General features: G+C 20.9%; 1 protein-coding gene across 1 annotated transcript; it reads left to right on the top strand.

Moving 5' to 3' along the window:
- Positions 1-1,750: 1,750 nt before the first annotated feature.
- LOC108004450 (telomere-associated protein RIF1) lies at positions 1,751-17,608 on the top strand. Its single transcript, XM_017067371.3, has 16 exons — positions 1,751-2,003; positions 2,087-2,407; positions 2,678-2,881; positions 3,153-3,450; positions 3,516-3,862; positions 3,941-4,520; positions 4,612-4,814; positions 4,972-5,115; positions 5,205-5,370; positions 5,493-5,700; positions 5,772-5,995; positions 6,067-6,474; positions 6,639-9,374; positions 9,557-11,031; positions 11,538-11,832; positions 13,812-17,608. Exons 2-16 carry the CDS (start codon positions 2,310-2,312, stop codon positions 14,523-14,525), a joined length of 8,100 nt encoding a protein of 2,699 aa, XP_016922860.2. The 5' UTR covers positions 1,751-2,003; positions 2,087-2,309; the 3' UTR covers positions 14,526-17,608.
- The last annotated feature ends 924 nt before the right edge of the window (positions 17,609-18,532 follow it).

Consider the following 18,532-nt stretch of genomic DNA (forward strand, 5'->3'; position numbering starts at 1 on the left):
CTATATGCATCAGTATAAAAAAAAATATCTTTATTTTTTTATTTTATATATTTAATACAGTATGAATATGATTATATTTATTTTAAATATTTCATTGAAATATTACTCAGATAAAATTAAATATTATGATATAATATGATATATATAGTATAATATATTATAATTATTATAATATATATCAATCAAAATAAATCAAAATAAACAAAATTAAATTGATTGTATTTCGAAAAATAAATTTGAAATTTTGCATATTTTTTTTTCTAAAATCAATTATTCAAAGATATTTCACATATTTTTTAATATATAAATATATAATATATAATATATAATATATAATAAATATATAATATATAATATATAATATATATATAATAAATATATAATATATAATATAAATATTTTAAAATAACACATTTACACTAATGAATTATATGAAAATAAAAAAGTTAATATAATTAATATATAAAATATATTTCTAATAAAACCAATTTTTTTACATTTTATAAATTTTATATTTTTTTATAATATGTTTCTTTAATTGATGAATAGATTAATATATTTATTTAATTTAATATAAAAAATAGGAAATTTATTAAAATTTAAAATAACAACATATATTCATAAATAATCTATTATTAATAATATTAAAAAAGATTAAGAAATATTTATAAATTTAATATAATTTTTGATTATTTAAAGAATAAATTAAATTTGAAATGTGTAATTTTATTTTATAAATATTTTATTTATATATATAAATATTTAAATTTAATTTTATTATTTCGAATTTTTTATTGACATTTAATTTAATTAATCTTAATTTATCGATATTATTAATATATTATACACAATTATGTATATTTACATATCAAATAGTACATATCAAAAAGATATTCCCGCGTTTTATAATTTCACAATTATTATTAGATTAATTAATAGATAATTTATTAATAATTAAATTTTTTGTAATATTTTAAAAATATTTTTAATTTGTTTAAATAAATAATCTATTATTAATAATTATAATTATTTAAAAAATATTTTTAATGTAATTTAATGTAATTAATGTAATGATATATAATTCATCTAAAAATCCATTATAGAAGGAAAGTATTTACAATAAAAATATTTTGATATAATTTTTAAAATTAATTTATATTGAAAAAATATAAAAATAAATATAAATATAAATAATAATAACAATAATTTAAATATAAAACATAAAACAAAAAATATACACTAGAAAAAACTTTTCCTTTTTTATTTTTATAATAATGTATCTTTAAAAAATATAAATTAATACTCTAAAAGAATTTTTTATAAATATGAAGTTAATTAAATTTTAGATAATTTTTTATTTAATTTTTTATCTTTAGTAAAATTAAATTTTTAAAAGATTTATTAATATTTAATTGAATAATTTTGAATAATTTAATAATATCGTTTATATGAATAAAAAAATATAATATTTTTAAACAAATTCAAATAAATATATACGTAGTTTATTCTTCATTTTGTTATTAAAATATACATCATTAGTCACAGTATAGTTACAATCAAGTAGTCAACTTCAATTCAGCATTGAAGTAACACATAGTAGGAGTATATATTTTAAAAGATAAATAATTTATATTAATATATATTTTTCGAATTATATTATATAACAAATGAAGTATATCTATAATTGAAGTATATAATAAATTAAATGTGAGAAAATAAATATTTTTATTTTTGTAATTAATACAATTATTTGATTAATAGTATTATAAATTCATTGAAAATGGTATCTGAAGTTATATATGCACTTTGCAAACTCGCCGGGAATGTAAAACGTTAAACTGTTATATGATTATACTTCCAGTTGTATGTATCTCTTTTTAAAACAAACTCACTTTTGTTGCTTGCGTTGTGATATCTTGGCGGCAATAGAAAGGAGAGAGGGAAAAGAAGGTAGGAGAAAGGTAAAAGTAAACAGTGAAATGAAGAAAGAATTAAAGTAGAAGGTGTGTGCGAATATTTACTATATATTAATGCGTGCTAATACTTAATTATTGTTACTACAACCTGTTTTCTCGGCTGTTTGTAGGAGAATAGTTTTTAAAGATATTAAAACGTCTGTAAAAGACGATTCCCAAAAGGAATCAGTAAACGATTCCATTTTAATGTTCATGTAAAATATTAATAGTAAGGTTGTTGAAGACCTTATTGTAAATTCAAGATTTTCGCGAAAATTTTCTTTATAGACACATTTGTGATGTGATGAACGAGATTTTATTGATGTAATTCTTTGCAATATAAAGACTTGCAGAATGGCTTCTAATATGCAATCTTTCCCGCGAATGCTGAAAATGTTGCGGGAAAATAGCAATATCAAGGAAAAACGTGAAGCTTTAACCTATATTCGCAGGTATTATTGTTGATATTTTTGCTTATAAATCGATATATATATATATATATACATACATATATATATATATATGTGTATATATATATACATGTAAATATAAATTATTTAATAAAAACCAGACATTTCTATATTAAATTATGGATTCTTTTCCAAATATTTTTTAATTACATTAATATTATTCTTTAATTTTTATTCTTTAATGATGAATATATTATTGATTTCTTTATAAGAAAAAATTTTACTTAAATTATGATAATTGTGTTTTTTTAGTAACAGCAAGAAATTAGAATCTACACAAGTTATTAAAGAAGAACAATATAAAGAATTATGTAAACTAATTGTAGATGCATTTGCAAATGGAAATAATGACATACAAAATGAAGCATACGAAACATTAAATGTAGTTATTCAAGAGTTTAAAGACCATACTTTGAATCTATTTGAAGCTATATCACAGATAAGTCGAAAACATAGGTTTGTTCATATAAAATATTTAAATATTACAATTTTATTATTGATAAATTATAGTTTTTTCATAAATTAATTTTTCATTCATAAATAAAATTAAAATAAATTATAAAATAGAAGTATTATATTAAAATATTTATTAAAATATGTTATTATATTTAGGTATATGTTATTTTTATTTTAAGATTATTTGTTAATGTTAAAATAATTTTCATTAATATTTTTACAATATTTTTCATATTTTATCTAGTTATAAACACTTTTATTGTAATTTCAGATTAAAAATTCTAAAATTATTAGAAGTAGTTGAAGAAAATGCTATATCAACATTTGTACATGATCCACATGCTGTAAATTTTTTTAATAATTGTATGTGTGCAGTACAAACAAATACAATGCCATGGATTGCACCAACTGCATGTGTAGATAATCTTCAAGCATTAATAGATGCTGAAAGTAGTAAACCATTATCAGATGACCAAAGATTAGAAGAAGAAACAGTTAATTATTGCATAACTTTTTTAAGAAGATTATATAAAGTGGCTGCAGTAACATCAGATATTAAAGTTCAAAGGGTATATTAAAATAATATTTGTAATAATATAAAAATTTAAAAATATTAAATTAGATATTTTTACAGTTTAATGCAATATTAATAGATAAAGTAATGATATTAGCTTATATGGGACATAAACGACAACGAGGTCCTGCTTTAAAACTTTTACAACAAGCTCTAACTGCAAATATATTACCACATGTTCGTACCAAACTAGCATCTGCATGGACTCGATATATAGAAGCATTACAGTCTACATACTGCAAACGTATGTTACTTTTAGTATCTGCATGTGAATTAGATTGGGCTACACAATGGAATGTTAGCATCCAGTTCCTTGGTGTGGATCTTCATCGTGGTGCTGGTTTAATAAATAATTTATTAAGTGTAGAAGAAAAGGCATTTAAATCTACTGATACAATTATACGCAGGTATGTATAAATGATTATATAAAAAATGATATTATATAAAAGAAATGAAAAATAATAAAATATTTTATATTCTTTTAGGCAAGCATTCCTTTCATGGAAATTATTGGTGGACAATTTCGCCTTAGATCCACATGAACTTGCTAGTGCTAGAAGAATAAAGTTGTTATGTATTCCATTGAATGCTAAAAATAGTAAGACTGAATTAATAGCATTGACAAAATTGGAGGTCTGGTGGCATGTGATTATTAAACTTTATAAAGATATTTCTAAATTTGTTAATCCTGTAATTACACAATTCTTAAACTTTTGTTTTGGACCTCTTGGAGATACACCATTATTATCTTCGAAATTTGACATAGTAGCTTCTCCAGGAAAGAGATTCTTTAAAACAAAAGTTGTTGCAGTAGATGCTTTATATCAATTTCTTGTTTCAAAACAAGAAAATCATACAGCTCCAGTATTAGAAGAAAGACTTCCATATCCTATCTCTGATGCTATTTTTCAAGAATGTTATAAAAGTATAATTCACAGTGTAGGAGAAGTTTTACTTGTTTTTAGTCAACTTACAGATGAAGAAATGAAAAACAGATATCAAGTTGGTAAAATATTATGGAAAAGTTTAGTCAATTATATACGCGAATCAAAATTGGAAGATAAGGTTAGTTTAAATATTATTTAAAGAATAATTATAATTGAAAGAATACTTCATTATTTAATATGTATAAATGGTAAACAATATTATTTTACAGTCTATTATGTACAAGGATATAACATTAGTTATTACAGAATTAACAAATTATGCTAAAAATAAACCAATGATTAGAAATTTAATTCTTGATACAATTTTATTTGAAATTGCTGATTTAAGTATAGATTTTAATTTTCAAGATGATACATTATCAAAGTTGGTGTTTAAACTTCTACAAATTCCAATTTTAAATGAAGCTAAAAAGTAAGTATTCATATAAAAATATTTCAGATTTTAATTACTAATATATTGTAATCTTAAATAAAAAAAAAATATTATATATATTTATATTGTTAAAAATTTAATTTTATTTTGTTTATAATTAATTATTTTATTTTCTTAATATAAAATTTTTTTTAAGGGATCATTATAATGCATTAAAATGTCTTTTCTGGCAATGTATTAAATCTCAAAAGGAAAATATCTATTATTCACATGCATTTAATTGCTTAAAAGAAATGTATGAAAAATTACATGCACTATTAAATATAGCAAATAAAAACGAGTAAGTTTAAAATAGTTTAAAATAACAATTAATATCAATTATAAAATTAATTTTATTCTATATTTTTTTAATTCTATTATATTTTTCAGATCTATCATTTTTGAATTATGGCTTATGTTAGGGGATGTGTTAGGAAAATATATGAGTGATATTCAAGAAATTAATGAAGGAACTACTACAGAACATAATTTAAAAACTGTTCAATCTATTGTAGTATTTCCATTTATGTATATACATTTACAAGATCAAAAACAAGTTAGTTTTATTATGTTAAATAAGTTTCAATTTTTAAGTATTATGTATAGATCTTTTAATTATGATAAATTTGATAAATAATATATATATCTTTATTTTAATTTTCATTATCATTATGATAGATTCAAGAATTAGCAAAAGCTTGGAAATATTTATATAAACATTTTGAAATGCGAACAGACCTTATAACAACTGTAAAATCTAACGAAATTTTATTAAGTATTGCAAGTATTATGCAACATTCTATAACAAAAAACAAAGAATCTCCTTATCTTACTATATACTGTTTGGATATTTTATTAAGTACTATCAACTATAAGTTATTACTGGGTATGTCAATATTAATCAAAGAAATAATTATAATAAATATATAAGATAATTATTTAATTTTCAATCTTCAGTAAATACAGAAATTCCATCTGTTATACATCTTATTGTGGATCTTATATTATATTTTTTATCTGAAAAAGAAGCTAAAGAATGTGAACTTGCTCTTAAAGCAATGTCAGCTACAATTATTACTATTTATGGACATAATCCAGAAAAAATAACACCATATTTGCAAGTTTGTAAATCTGTAATTGAACTTATACTTCAATCTGAATTAGAAATGTTAAACAAAGAAGTATGTATCCTTTTTAATATATTTTAATTATATAAACAAAAACAATTAATTTTAAAATATTTCATTTATAGGTAGCAAATACATGGGAAAGTATAATTAGCATTTTTAAAGAACTTGGTAAAGTGATAAATTATGACCTTTTTTCATCTTATAAAAAACTTATTATTCAAGCTTTAAATCATTCAAATGTTGATATACAAATTCAAACTGCATCTCTTTTTGAATCAAAAAATGTATTCAGTGATAGCATTAAATTATTGTTGGAAGAAATAGAAAAAGAAACAGGGAAAGATAAAATATTAAACATAGCAGAAATTACAAAAAAGAAACATGCTCAAATTGAGAAATTACCAAATCAAATAAAAATAGTTGGTAGTTTTTTAAAAGGATCTAATAGTCCAAATTTGATAGTTAAAGAATCAGATAAAAATATGGATAAAAATACAGGAAAGAAAGCATCAATTGATTCTGATTCACAGGTATACACATATATATATATAATTTTAAAATTTTTATGTATATATTTTTCCTGTATATAGTGCATATAAGATAATTTGATTATATATTCATTATTTGATTATAAATTATTGATTACATATTTCGTTTATAATTAATTTAATATTTAATTTTTTTTCAATTGTAGGATTATGTTTTTATTAAAACAGATTTAAAATTTGATGTTAATCGTTTAACAGAACATCAAAAAGAGTCTTTAAAACGTAGAAGAGAAGATATACCAGCATTATATAATGATTTGTCGCAATCTTCTTCACAAGATACTCAAAATTTACAAGAATGGTTTGACAAAAAAAATAAAATTTTTGAAGAAACAGAAAAGGAAAATAATAAAAAGGATAATGTATCAATAAAAAATATTTTGGATGATGATGCAAATAAAGAAAACAAAATTGAAATACAAGAATTAGAAACAATTAATAAATCATTTATTGAAACAGATACAAAATCAATGGATAGTGTTGAACGAAATATAGCATTAGAATCTGTACAAAAAACAAAAGTTAATGTAGACAATAATGAAATTTTACTTATAGAAAAACAAACGGCAATAGTAGAAAATGCTTATGACAATGCGGAAGCAAAAACTTCAGCAGATTTTGTATCGAAAAACTTAGATACTAATATCCAAGAAGAATTGTTAAAAAATAAAGATGACCAAAGACTATCTCCGTCTGTATTAGATAATAGTAAGCGGCGCAATCGTTTCAATATTACTGTAAAATCTACTTTGCCAAAATCGGAAGAAATTGTTAGTAATCAACCAGAACAATATTCAAATACAACTGAAGTTTTGCAAAGAACATTAAGGACAAAAGTAATTCAAAGCAAGTCTGAAACAACCAATAAACAAAAAGCTTCGGAAAATATAGAAAATAAATCGACCAAAGAGGATAGAAGAGGTATTAAACGTAAATTGGATAATGAAAACGAAGGAACTAATCTGCGTCAACGGAGAAAATTGATGGATACGACTAGTGATGTTGATAGCTGTAAATCTTCAGAAAATGATAAAATTTCGATAAATGAAGCGAATTTGAGTCAACGTACAAGAAATGAGATATCTCGTTTACGTATAAATATGGTATTTGATACTCCTTTATCAACTAGTCGTCGATCTAAGAGTCACGAAGATACTAAAGATAATAAAGAATTCATTGCTAAAAAATATTCAATAGAAAATAAAAGTGCTAAATTAAAAGCTGGAGATATAAAAGTAAGTGATGCAAAGAAAGTTCAAAAACTTAATGACAAAGAATTAAAAGTTAAGGCCAAACCAGGAAGAAAAAGATCTGATGAAAAATATTTAATAAAAAAAGATAAAAAAAATGAGTCAGAAGAGCAAAAAAAAGTGGAAGAAAAGAAAAAAGAAGAAATTAAACATGTAGAAGTTATTTCCAAAAATACAACAGATAATAAATGCGATTCATTTGATGAAAAATCTATTGAATCCAACGATGATGTTAAACTCAATGAAAGTAAAAGTCACACTCAGGATGATATGGAAGATGTAATAGAAGATTCACAAGGATTATCAAAATTAGGCAGAAATAGATTGTTAAAAGTAAAACTTGAAATCAATAAAATTGAAGATATAAAAAAAATTTCACAGCATAATAAGAATGAACTAAAAGAAGAAATAGATAAAGAAAAAGATGAAAAAAAACAGAAAGAAACTGTACAGACAGAAATTATTTCAAAAAATATAGATAATAAATGTGATTTACTTGATACAAAAAAATCTATTAAAATTAATGTTGAAATAGTTAATAATAATAACAACCAGAATAATAATGATAATCATAATAATAATAATAATCATAACCATAATAATATAAATGATGATATTAAATCAGATAGTAATATACAAACTATAAATCAAGATCATGAATCCATTGAAGGAAAAAGTCAAATTCAGGATGATATGGAAGATATAATAGAGAATTCACAAGAATCATCTGAATTAGAGAAAAAATATGATGAAAAGCAATATTTCATAAAAATAAATAGAATTGAAGATATTTCTTCTTCAATGAAATGTCATGAAATTACAATTGAAGATGAGGAAGTATCTGAAATTATTTTAAATAATTGTGATAATGACAATATTGAAGTTCCTAAAGATAATATTAAGGAATTTGAAGAAACCAATGAAATTAATATGATTGAACCAAAGATTTCTTCTTCTGTTATTGAAAATAATTTATGTGATAATGAAAAGGATACTATAGTTGATGTGCAAAAAGTAAATGACGGATTAGTGTCTAAATCTTTGCTCGAATTTTCCTCACCTAAAAGTACTATGAAACGTCAGGCAAAATTTAAATCCTATTCATCTTATTCAACACAAGGACGTGCTGCTCATATGATAGGATTAGTAACAAAACAAGCTAGAATGGAAACTGAATCCTGTGTTATAAATTTAGATGATGAATTAGTAGGTAAAAAAATAAAATCCAAAGATACAGATAATGATATATTGCTTGGAAAGAAAGAACAAGGATCTGTATTGAAAGAGGCTGATAAAATAACAGCATTATGTAGTAGCAGACAAGAAAAAATTTTTAATAATATGAGATCAACAGATTATTGTCCTTCACCTCCAATAAAATTATTTTCTAATTTGAAAAATGATGGAGAAAAAATTTTTTCAAAAACAGATAAATCAATAGATAATGCACTTATACAAAATGATATACAAACTGATAAAATAGGAGAAGAAACTCTTGAAACAGATGAATTACCGATTTTGGAATGGTCAAATGCAAATCCACCTTCATTAAATGCAAGTCCAAGTGCAAGTATATTGAAACGTCAACGGCAATATTTTCCAGAATCTGATTCAGATATAACTCCTAATAAGGTAATTTTTTAAAATATTTTATATAAAATAGTTTGATAAAATATAAAATAATTGTTTTATTTCATTTTTTCATATATTTTTTATATTTGATTTTTATATATTTAAATAATTTAAATAATTTTTAATGTAATTTAACAATAAAACATGCTAATTACATTTTAATGTATTACATTTTATTATAGAGAAAAAGAGTAAGTTTTGCGGATCCTCCGGTTTCGAAAGAAATGGGATATGAAATTACATCTACTGATTCACCTCATAAAATTAATAAATTTACATCACGCGGATTATTAGCACGTAAAGATTCGTCATTAAGATTAAAACAAATTAAACAAAAATTAACATCAGTTGATTCAGATAAATTAGAAAAAAGTGAAGAAATTGATATGACAAATGTATCTGAAGTTGACTTACAATGTGAAAGAGAAAATGAATTATTAACAAAAATAGCTGAAGAATTAGAATATTCAGAGAATGTCACAATAGATAGTGATGTACAAACATCATGTGATTCTGCAGAAAATGAATCAATAAATACCGTTCCTATAATAGTTAATAAAGATAATAATATTAAAATTAATAATTTAAATGTTGAATTTGAAATTACTCAACATATAGAATCAATATCTACGAATAAGATAGATCAAAATAAAGAAGATAAAATTTTAGAAAGATCAAAAAATAATATTAATTTAGAAAATAATGAGTTTAATGATTCAGCAACACAAACAGATATATTTGGAATAGATGCAAAAGAAACTAGTACAGAGACTTCTATTAATATTGACACAAATGCTATACAAAACACATCTATTAAAAATAATACATTAGATCTGCTTAAATTCAATGAGAATGATTCTATAATAGAACATTCATCAGAAAAATGTATAAATTCTGAAAATTTAGAAGATACAGCAGATGCAGCAAATCTTACTGAATTGAATTCTTCTGCAAATTTAGATGAAATTTTTTGTGGAAAATTAATAAGAACCAGTACACAATCAACAGAAAATTTACATGAACAAGATACTTTACCAGTCACAGATTCAGTATTTGGTAGTTTACCTTTGAGTCAAGATAGTCAATGTACAAACGAATTTAATATAGAAATTTCACATCCAGAATTATTAGATTCAATTCAACCTATATATCCTACATTAATATCGTGTAAGGAACCTATCACATCTATCATTGAACATTTGACTAATCCTCTTTGGGTGCAACATTTATCTACATATTTTATAAATAGAAATATTCAATCTATTGGTGATCTTGCACAATTATCTGAACGTGAAATAAATAGAATACCAGTTAAAGGTAATTCAAAAATTGAATTTGTAAAAAGTGTATTAAAATGCTTCGAAAAAAAATATATTTCAAAAGAATTAAATAATACAATGGAAAATGTAGATAACGTTTTAAACAATGAAATATCACGTTCTGTAAATATTAATGTACTTTCATCTACACTGAAAGTATCTCAAGATCAAATATTAAAAGACATTACAACAAATATTGATGAAACACATAATAAATTAAATCATAATGTAACATTAAATCAACCAAGTTCTAGTAGAACTTGTAACGTTATTATAACCGATAAAAATACAGAAACGACTGTATCAAAATCATCAGATATAACATCATCAGATATAATGTATGTTGATAATAATATTATATATTTTATTTTTTATCGTTATTATTTTTTATTTTTTTGTAATTTTAATATTAAAATATTATTATTATATTAAAATTTAATATTATTTTTATTTAAAATATATTTTGTATTATATTATTTATTTTTATTTATTATTTTTTTTAATATCAATATTTTTATTCGTTATATATTCAATTTTTTTATAAATATACTTGAGAGTCATCAGGATTTAGTTAAAATAGTACTAATATTGAGTTTATACTTTTCAGTCCTTTGTCTTTCATCATGAATAGATTTAAAGCAATGAGCTTATAACGAATAAATATTATAATCTATTTTTTGCTTATAAGATAGAACGCATTTATATTTATATCACAAATTCATTAAATTTTAAAAATAAATTTATTTACATAGGAATATTTCTGTGAAGATAGAATTTATATGAAACACAAGTAACATTATTTAATATTTATATATTGTATAATAATAGTTTATTTTTTTTTTAGACAAATTATAAATATACCAATATCACCTAAAATAGTTACTACATCAGAAAATATTATTGGAAATTCTATCCCTTTTGTTAGAAGTGCAATATCATCTATACAAACAACAAAAACTGTTGGAACTTGTACTAGTAGTGATTCTATTTATCTATCTAAGACAGGAGTGAATAAAGCAACAAAATCGGTCGCAGCACAAATGGCTTTGGAAGATTTGTTAGATGAAATAGATGTTAATTTAGTGCTAGAAAGTGCAGCAAGAAGATGCACTCCAGATAAACTTCTTATTCAATATAAGGTAACTTTAAAGTTTCATTTTAGCACATTCATATTTCAAATGTTGTTTTTAATTGCTGTTATTGTAAATTTATATTATTTGTTTTTTATTTTTTATCATATAAATTATAAAATTGTTATAAAGTGTAGAACATAAATTTGATATCTAATAAGAAAGATATATAATAATTAATTTTTGAATTTTTATATTTTAATTAACATTTAATATTAAGAAAGTGAAAAAAATTAATTATGAATGCATTAATAAGTTATTATAGGTACCTGGATTTATTTTTACTAATTATATTATAATTATTTAAATTGAAAATTATTTAAATTGAAAATAATAATATAACATTTGATGATGTTATATGAAAAATGCAACTTAGAAAAAATAATTTCAAAAAAACTATCATAAAGATTTGATTGATTTATTATATGAATTTTGAAATAATGTGTAAGATTGCAAGTGAAGACACTTTTTTTGATTTCGATGTTTATTCATGAAAATGCGCGTAATAAATTTATACAATAATTTTTTATTTTAATATATATATTATAAATATACTTCATTCATTAATATATACATTATTGGATAAGAATGATAGAAAATGTAGGAAAAAATATTATAGAAAAAATAAAAAATTTGCAAAAATGATTGTTTGATAATAGGTTAACATCTTATAATATATAAAAAATATTGGTGTATTAGTTTGTATATATATTTAATTTTTTTCGGTTTTATATTATAGTAAAAAATTAGTATAAATATTGAAATAATAGTAAATTAAAAAGAAATTTCATTTCAATAATAATAATATATTTAATATGTTCAATAATTGTTATATATTGACGTAGTTTGTCCATGTATATAACTTATACAATTTTTATATCATGTTTATTTTATAATATCATAAAAGTATATACATTATTCATTATAAAAATATATAATAAAATATATTATAATAAAAAAGTTAAGATAGAAATTTAAATCAGATTACTTTCAAATAGAATTATAGAATTTTGACGGAATGATGTAAAAAAAGTTTTCTCAAACATATAAAATTTTAAACATAAAAAACATTAATTTATTTATTTGTTTTTTATTTCTATTTTTTTATCTTAGAATTATATATTTAATTCAAAATTTATAAAATTAATGTAATATTTTTAGATTTAAAAATAGTGATTTTTAGATGTAAAAAAATAATGTTTTACTAAATTTATATTTCTGAATTCATATTCTTTTTTATGTTATGCAATAACTATATATACTTTACCTGTATCACTAATTTTTTAATGTCTTGTATCGTTTTAATTTATATTAAAAAATAATTAAGATGTTTGGCGATAAAATGGAATAATAAACATTTCGATATTAACTCTCATCGATTGAGATAAACTCTCGAAATTGATGATCAGAGCATTGAGTTAATTCATTGAATAAGAATTAAGTACCATAATTGGAATATTAATAAATTGTAAGTTGATTGTTGTTAAATATATTGTTATTGTTATTAATTATTAAGATAAAAATCGATTTTAGTTTCTCATTTTTACTTTTTTAATAGAAAAATTGAAAAAATTACAAATAAATATACATAAATATCGATATTCTCACATATTTTTATATTTTCTTTACGTATAAATAATCAAAGAAAATTATTAACTTTCATAAATAAAAGTTATTTCTTGAATTTAAAATTTTTAAATTAGTTTTTCTTTATAATTTTGTTATATATTAACTTTATTATAAAAGTTCAATATCAAATAATTTAACAATTCTTTTGATTAATAATAAACATCATCTGAAACATTATCTATTTCTTAATAGATATTTTAAATTTATTTATTTATTGAAACTTTGATTAAAAGGATTAAAAAATATCAATATTGATTAATTATCAATGTTCGACTTGATCATTTCGATTTGTTTCGAGTAGAGAATTCAATATTCGAGATTATATTAAATAAAAATATAGAATTTTTGTTTTTTTACAGGATAAAATGAGACATGTATCGCAGGTAGAACTGGAAACTGAAACTATCAAAATACTTGGCGCTGAAAATAGAAAGAATTGTAATGAAATAACATTGAAAGCAGCATGTCGCGCTTGTGGAATAAATAAAGTTTTACTTCGACTTCCTGATATTTTCAGTACTGACAAACAATTTTTCGTAAAGGTATTGAATGCTTACAAAAAAAAGATAAAGACTAGTGATTGTATGGATATTCTTGATTTTAACGAAGTTAAGGATGCTGTTTGTCAAAAATGTACATCTTCAGAATTTGCTGAAATGTTGTCTAAAAAATTAAAAGAAGAAGAGCAAGAAGGAATAAGAAAACCTATGACAGAATTATCTAGTTTAGATGCAATGTTGAAAAGAATGCCAATGGATGTAATCATTAGTCATACAGTGGCAAATGATGAATTAATACCATCACGTGTCGTTTTAGACATAGCTTTACAAAATAATAGTCCAACTGATATAATACAAGCTTTGGAATCTCAATCCTCTGTGGTTACTCAAAATGTTTTCAACAAACTTTGGTCTTCCCAATTTGCAATCGAATATATTAATCAATGTAAATCTAAGGAGGATTTATTAAAGATTTTCAAAGCAATTAGCTTAAAACTCAGTCAGCAAGATCTTCTTCAAGCATTTTATGAATCTATGAATGTTAAATTAATGGTAAAGCAGGAAAATGATTAAAGTTCACATTTACATTTACAGATTCTTCTGTATAATAATTTTTATCATTAATATTGTTTATAAACGTAAATTGATTCTCAATAATATGATCCTCGACATTAAAATGTATTATATAATATTTTTTCTTCTCTAACTAAGTTTCATGAAGAAATCTTTTAGTGATATTATATTACAGTATAATGACAAGTAATATGACATTTATTAACGAGTACTAAAATGTAGAAGATATTTATTTAAAAAACGATTATTTTTTTTCATTATGATTTAACATTTTTAAATCCCAATTAAAATTATGTCGAATTTTAATGTTCGACTTGATTAACTGTGTTCATTATATATTTATTATATTCTCATGTAAAGTTTATTACACAAAAAAGATATCTAGTTTCATTAATATCAATTTGCATATGATTTATTTCATATAAAGATATAACATGTTTATAATTTGCTATCATTCTTATTTTTATTTTATAAAATATTATTGAAAAATTTTCCATCCAATGATATAATATATAATAATTCCAATCATAATTAAAATTCACTTTTTATTAATGATTTTTGACTACAATTTTACAAGTGAATTAAAATAGTTATTCTTAATTATGTAATTATTAGTTCACTTATATAGAAAAGCACTTAATTACACATATAAATATATATACATGTGTAACAAATATTTGTTTTTTCTTTTATCCTTTGACGGATACATTATAAACAATTTAACGTTTATAATTGAATTAATAATTAATAATTCTATTGAATAAAAATTCCTAGTAAAAAAATTGTATTCAATAAATTAAAATAATTTATTATGACTCAGAATATATATGCTTTCGCCGATGGATTAATAAAAACATTTCTTATTTTAACTAATTATCATATCATTAGTTTATTTTTGACATTTTGAAATAAAAAATATTTTATTATATATTAATATTAATTGAAAAATTAAAATATTATTTCTGCAAAAATAAATTTTTTTAAATATACTATATATATGTAACATTTAGCAGACAATATTGTAAATATTACACATGTATATTAAAATAATAATTATTGAAAAATATCAATAATCATTTTGCTATGTATCGATTACCATATTATTAATTTGTTCAGAATAGATATAGTCGAGGATCGGATATAAATGATTATCATTTGATAATTGTTTTTCAATTGAGATATAATTTTCAAAATTAAATTTTTACTTCTTATAGAATTCTTGCTCTATCTTTTGTTTTGAATTAAGTAAAAAGGAAAAAAGATTAAAACGAAATTAAAAAAAGGAAATTTACAATTTAATATTTACTAATTTTTGCTTTAATGTAAAATATTTCTTATGCAAATTATAAAGTATTTTGCATAAAGTGGTATAGATTATATATTTGACATTTTTTTTTGCGTAAAGATAAAAATGTACTTTGTAAGTAATATTTTGCAATTATTTGTGTTGAAAGTGAAAAATCTTAAGATAATTCAAATATATTTTCAAAAATGAAATAGAGTCAAATAAGTTTATACTTTCTATTGAAACCTTGTTTGTAAAGTATACTAAGTTCATTTTTTGAATTATTATTGCTAATATTAAAATTATTTTATATAGTGAATTTTATAATATCTCTCATCATTAATTGTATCAAAATTTCACTGGTTGTAATAAGGGCCAGTTCTTTCATTAAATATTATATTATTTCTTAGGACGTTTAGTTTGTGTACACATATGTATAACACCTCAACATTACGTAATATGTAAACAAGAAAATTATTATTTTTATATTATTATTGATTGCCAATTATTTCTCAGTTCATTGTATGAATATGATAAATTTATTTCTTAAAATCTTTTTTATCGAAACTTTGTTCGTTTACTATTAAACAATGAACAAGTATTTATTATTCATGGATTAAATTTTTATGTTGGGATGTTATATAATTTAAAAAAAAAAATTTTGTACATATGATATTTAATATTCATCATATCGCTATAAGAAAAATTATATATATAAAAAGAAAAATAAATAAAAAAAAAAAGGAATGTTAAATACAATACAACAGTAAATGGTTATTGTAAGTGGAACATTGATTTATTATTAATTGTAAGAAATAATAAGCTTTAAATATTAGAAGTAAGCATTTTTACAATGTTCTCGAGATATGGTGACTACATGTCAATCGTTATACATAAGTGAATGTTACGATCGATGTGAAATGTACGAGTGCCTCGAACGAACAAATTTCTGTGCATTTTTGACTATCGAAGTTTCAAATTTAACTTTCATTTCATGAAGATTAAAATATAATAATAATAATTATTACAATAACACAATAATAATAATAATAATAATAATACCATAATGATAATAATTTTCATTAGCGAACGTAGCAAATTATGTGTTCATGATTAATCGCCATTTTTCCATATATGTTATAAATTAATTGTCTAATTGTAAGTAAATGTTTAAACAGCATAGTATGTTTTTTTAATACGAAGAATAATATTTCTTTCTTCATTTTTATTAATTAAATTTTAAAATTAATTTCTTTGAATCTTTTGAAATTTTTAAACGAAAATATAAAAAAAAAGTAGATATTAGTCAAATATTGTATTTATTTTGAAACATAGTTCTTTTCAGTTAAAATTAAGAAGAACAAATTTGCTTCATTTATTTTTCTAAAGAATTTTGATTTATTTAATAATTTTGCTATTTTTAAATCGTTTGATACGATATTGTTGATTAGAAAAATCTTATTTGTAACAAGAATATCTGTCTATGTATTTATTCGTGTGAATCTTAAATTTAAATTATTCGTAAATCGTATTTTTCTATTTAATCTGATTCAAAGGAGATATCAATACACGTTTGCTAATTCATTAATATATAGATACATATGCATATACATGTACGTATATAAATAATTTTAATCAAATGACAGTATATAGGTTTTCTTGGGTCTTAAATAACATAATACGCGTAGTAATAAGAAATTATGCAATAGCTTGTACACGTATCCATTGTGTGACCTGTAATGATAAATCAATATTTTATACAAAATTGATAAGATATAATAAATAAGTTTTATAGTCATTTTTGCGTATTTTAACTTCTCTTTCAAAGTTTCCTCTTTCAAAATTATTTTATTTTTCTTTTAGTTATTTAAACAGTTTTCAATTTATTTTCATTCTTGTATTTTACCATAACAAAAATATATTAAATAATTTATAATATATATTAAATATATTAAATATATTAAATAGTTTAATATATATTAAATATATTAAATAGTTTTAAAAAGTTAAATTCACCTAAAAAATCCAAATAGTAGTTGTTTTAGTTGATGAAATCACCAATGATTAAGATTAATATTATTAGAATTAATGTATTAGATATATTAATATATTAGAATTATTATATTCTTTAAATAGCGAGTTCCAGATTTATTATTTTTGTTTTAACAAATTTATTTTAATTATAATTGAAGAAATTATATTTTACTTTCTATTGATATTTCTTAATATGTATATTCATATAATTATATTTATTAAATTATATTTATAGATATTTTGATAAATTTTGAACTAATAATTTATTAAATTTTTGTTTAGCAGAATTTTTATATTTAAATATAGTTATTCATTTATTTTCGTATAAAAATAATTGCATATTCGTCTTATACGAGATATTACGCTTATTGGATCGAAATCAGAGATGCTTTCAATTATATTTGAAATTGTATATTCCCAAAGAAACTTGTATCAAAATACGATGCCCGCTTTTCGACGTCAGGGATGCGCACCATATTCTGGTTTTTACAGCACGTGTAATCGATACACGAAATCTAAAGACTCCTGTATTTATTATTCATATTCTATTTTTCAATAAATTAATAGGAAAAAAAAATAAAAATTTTGATATTTAATTATAAAAATTGCCTAATCAAATATATGAAAAATTGTATCTATAATTTAGTATTTTTTTCTTAATTAATTATTTCTTTACGTTTTTAGCAAT

The sequence above is a fragment of the Apis cerana genome, linkage group LG14, assembly GCF_029169275.1.
Source record: "Apis cerana isolate GH-2021 linkage group LG14, AcerK_1.0, whole genome shotgun sequence".
In the NCBI taxonomy this organism is placed as follows: Eukaryota; Metazoa; Arthropoda; class Insecta; order Hymenoptera; family Apidae; genus Apis; species Apis cerana.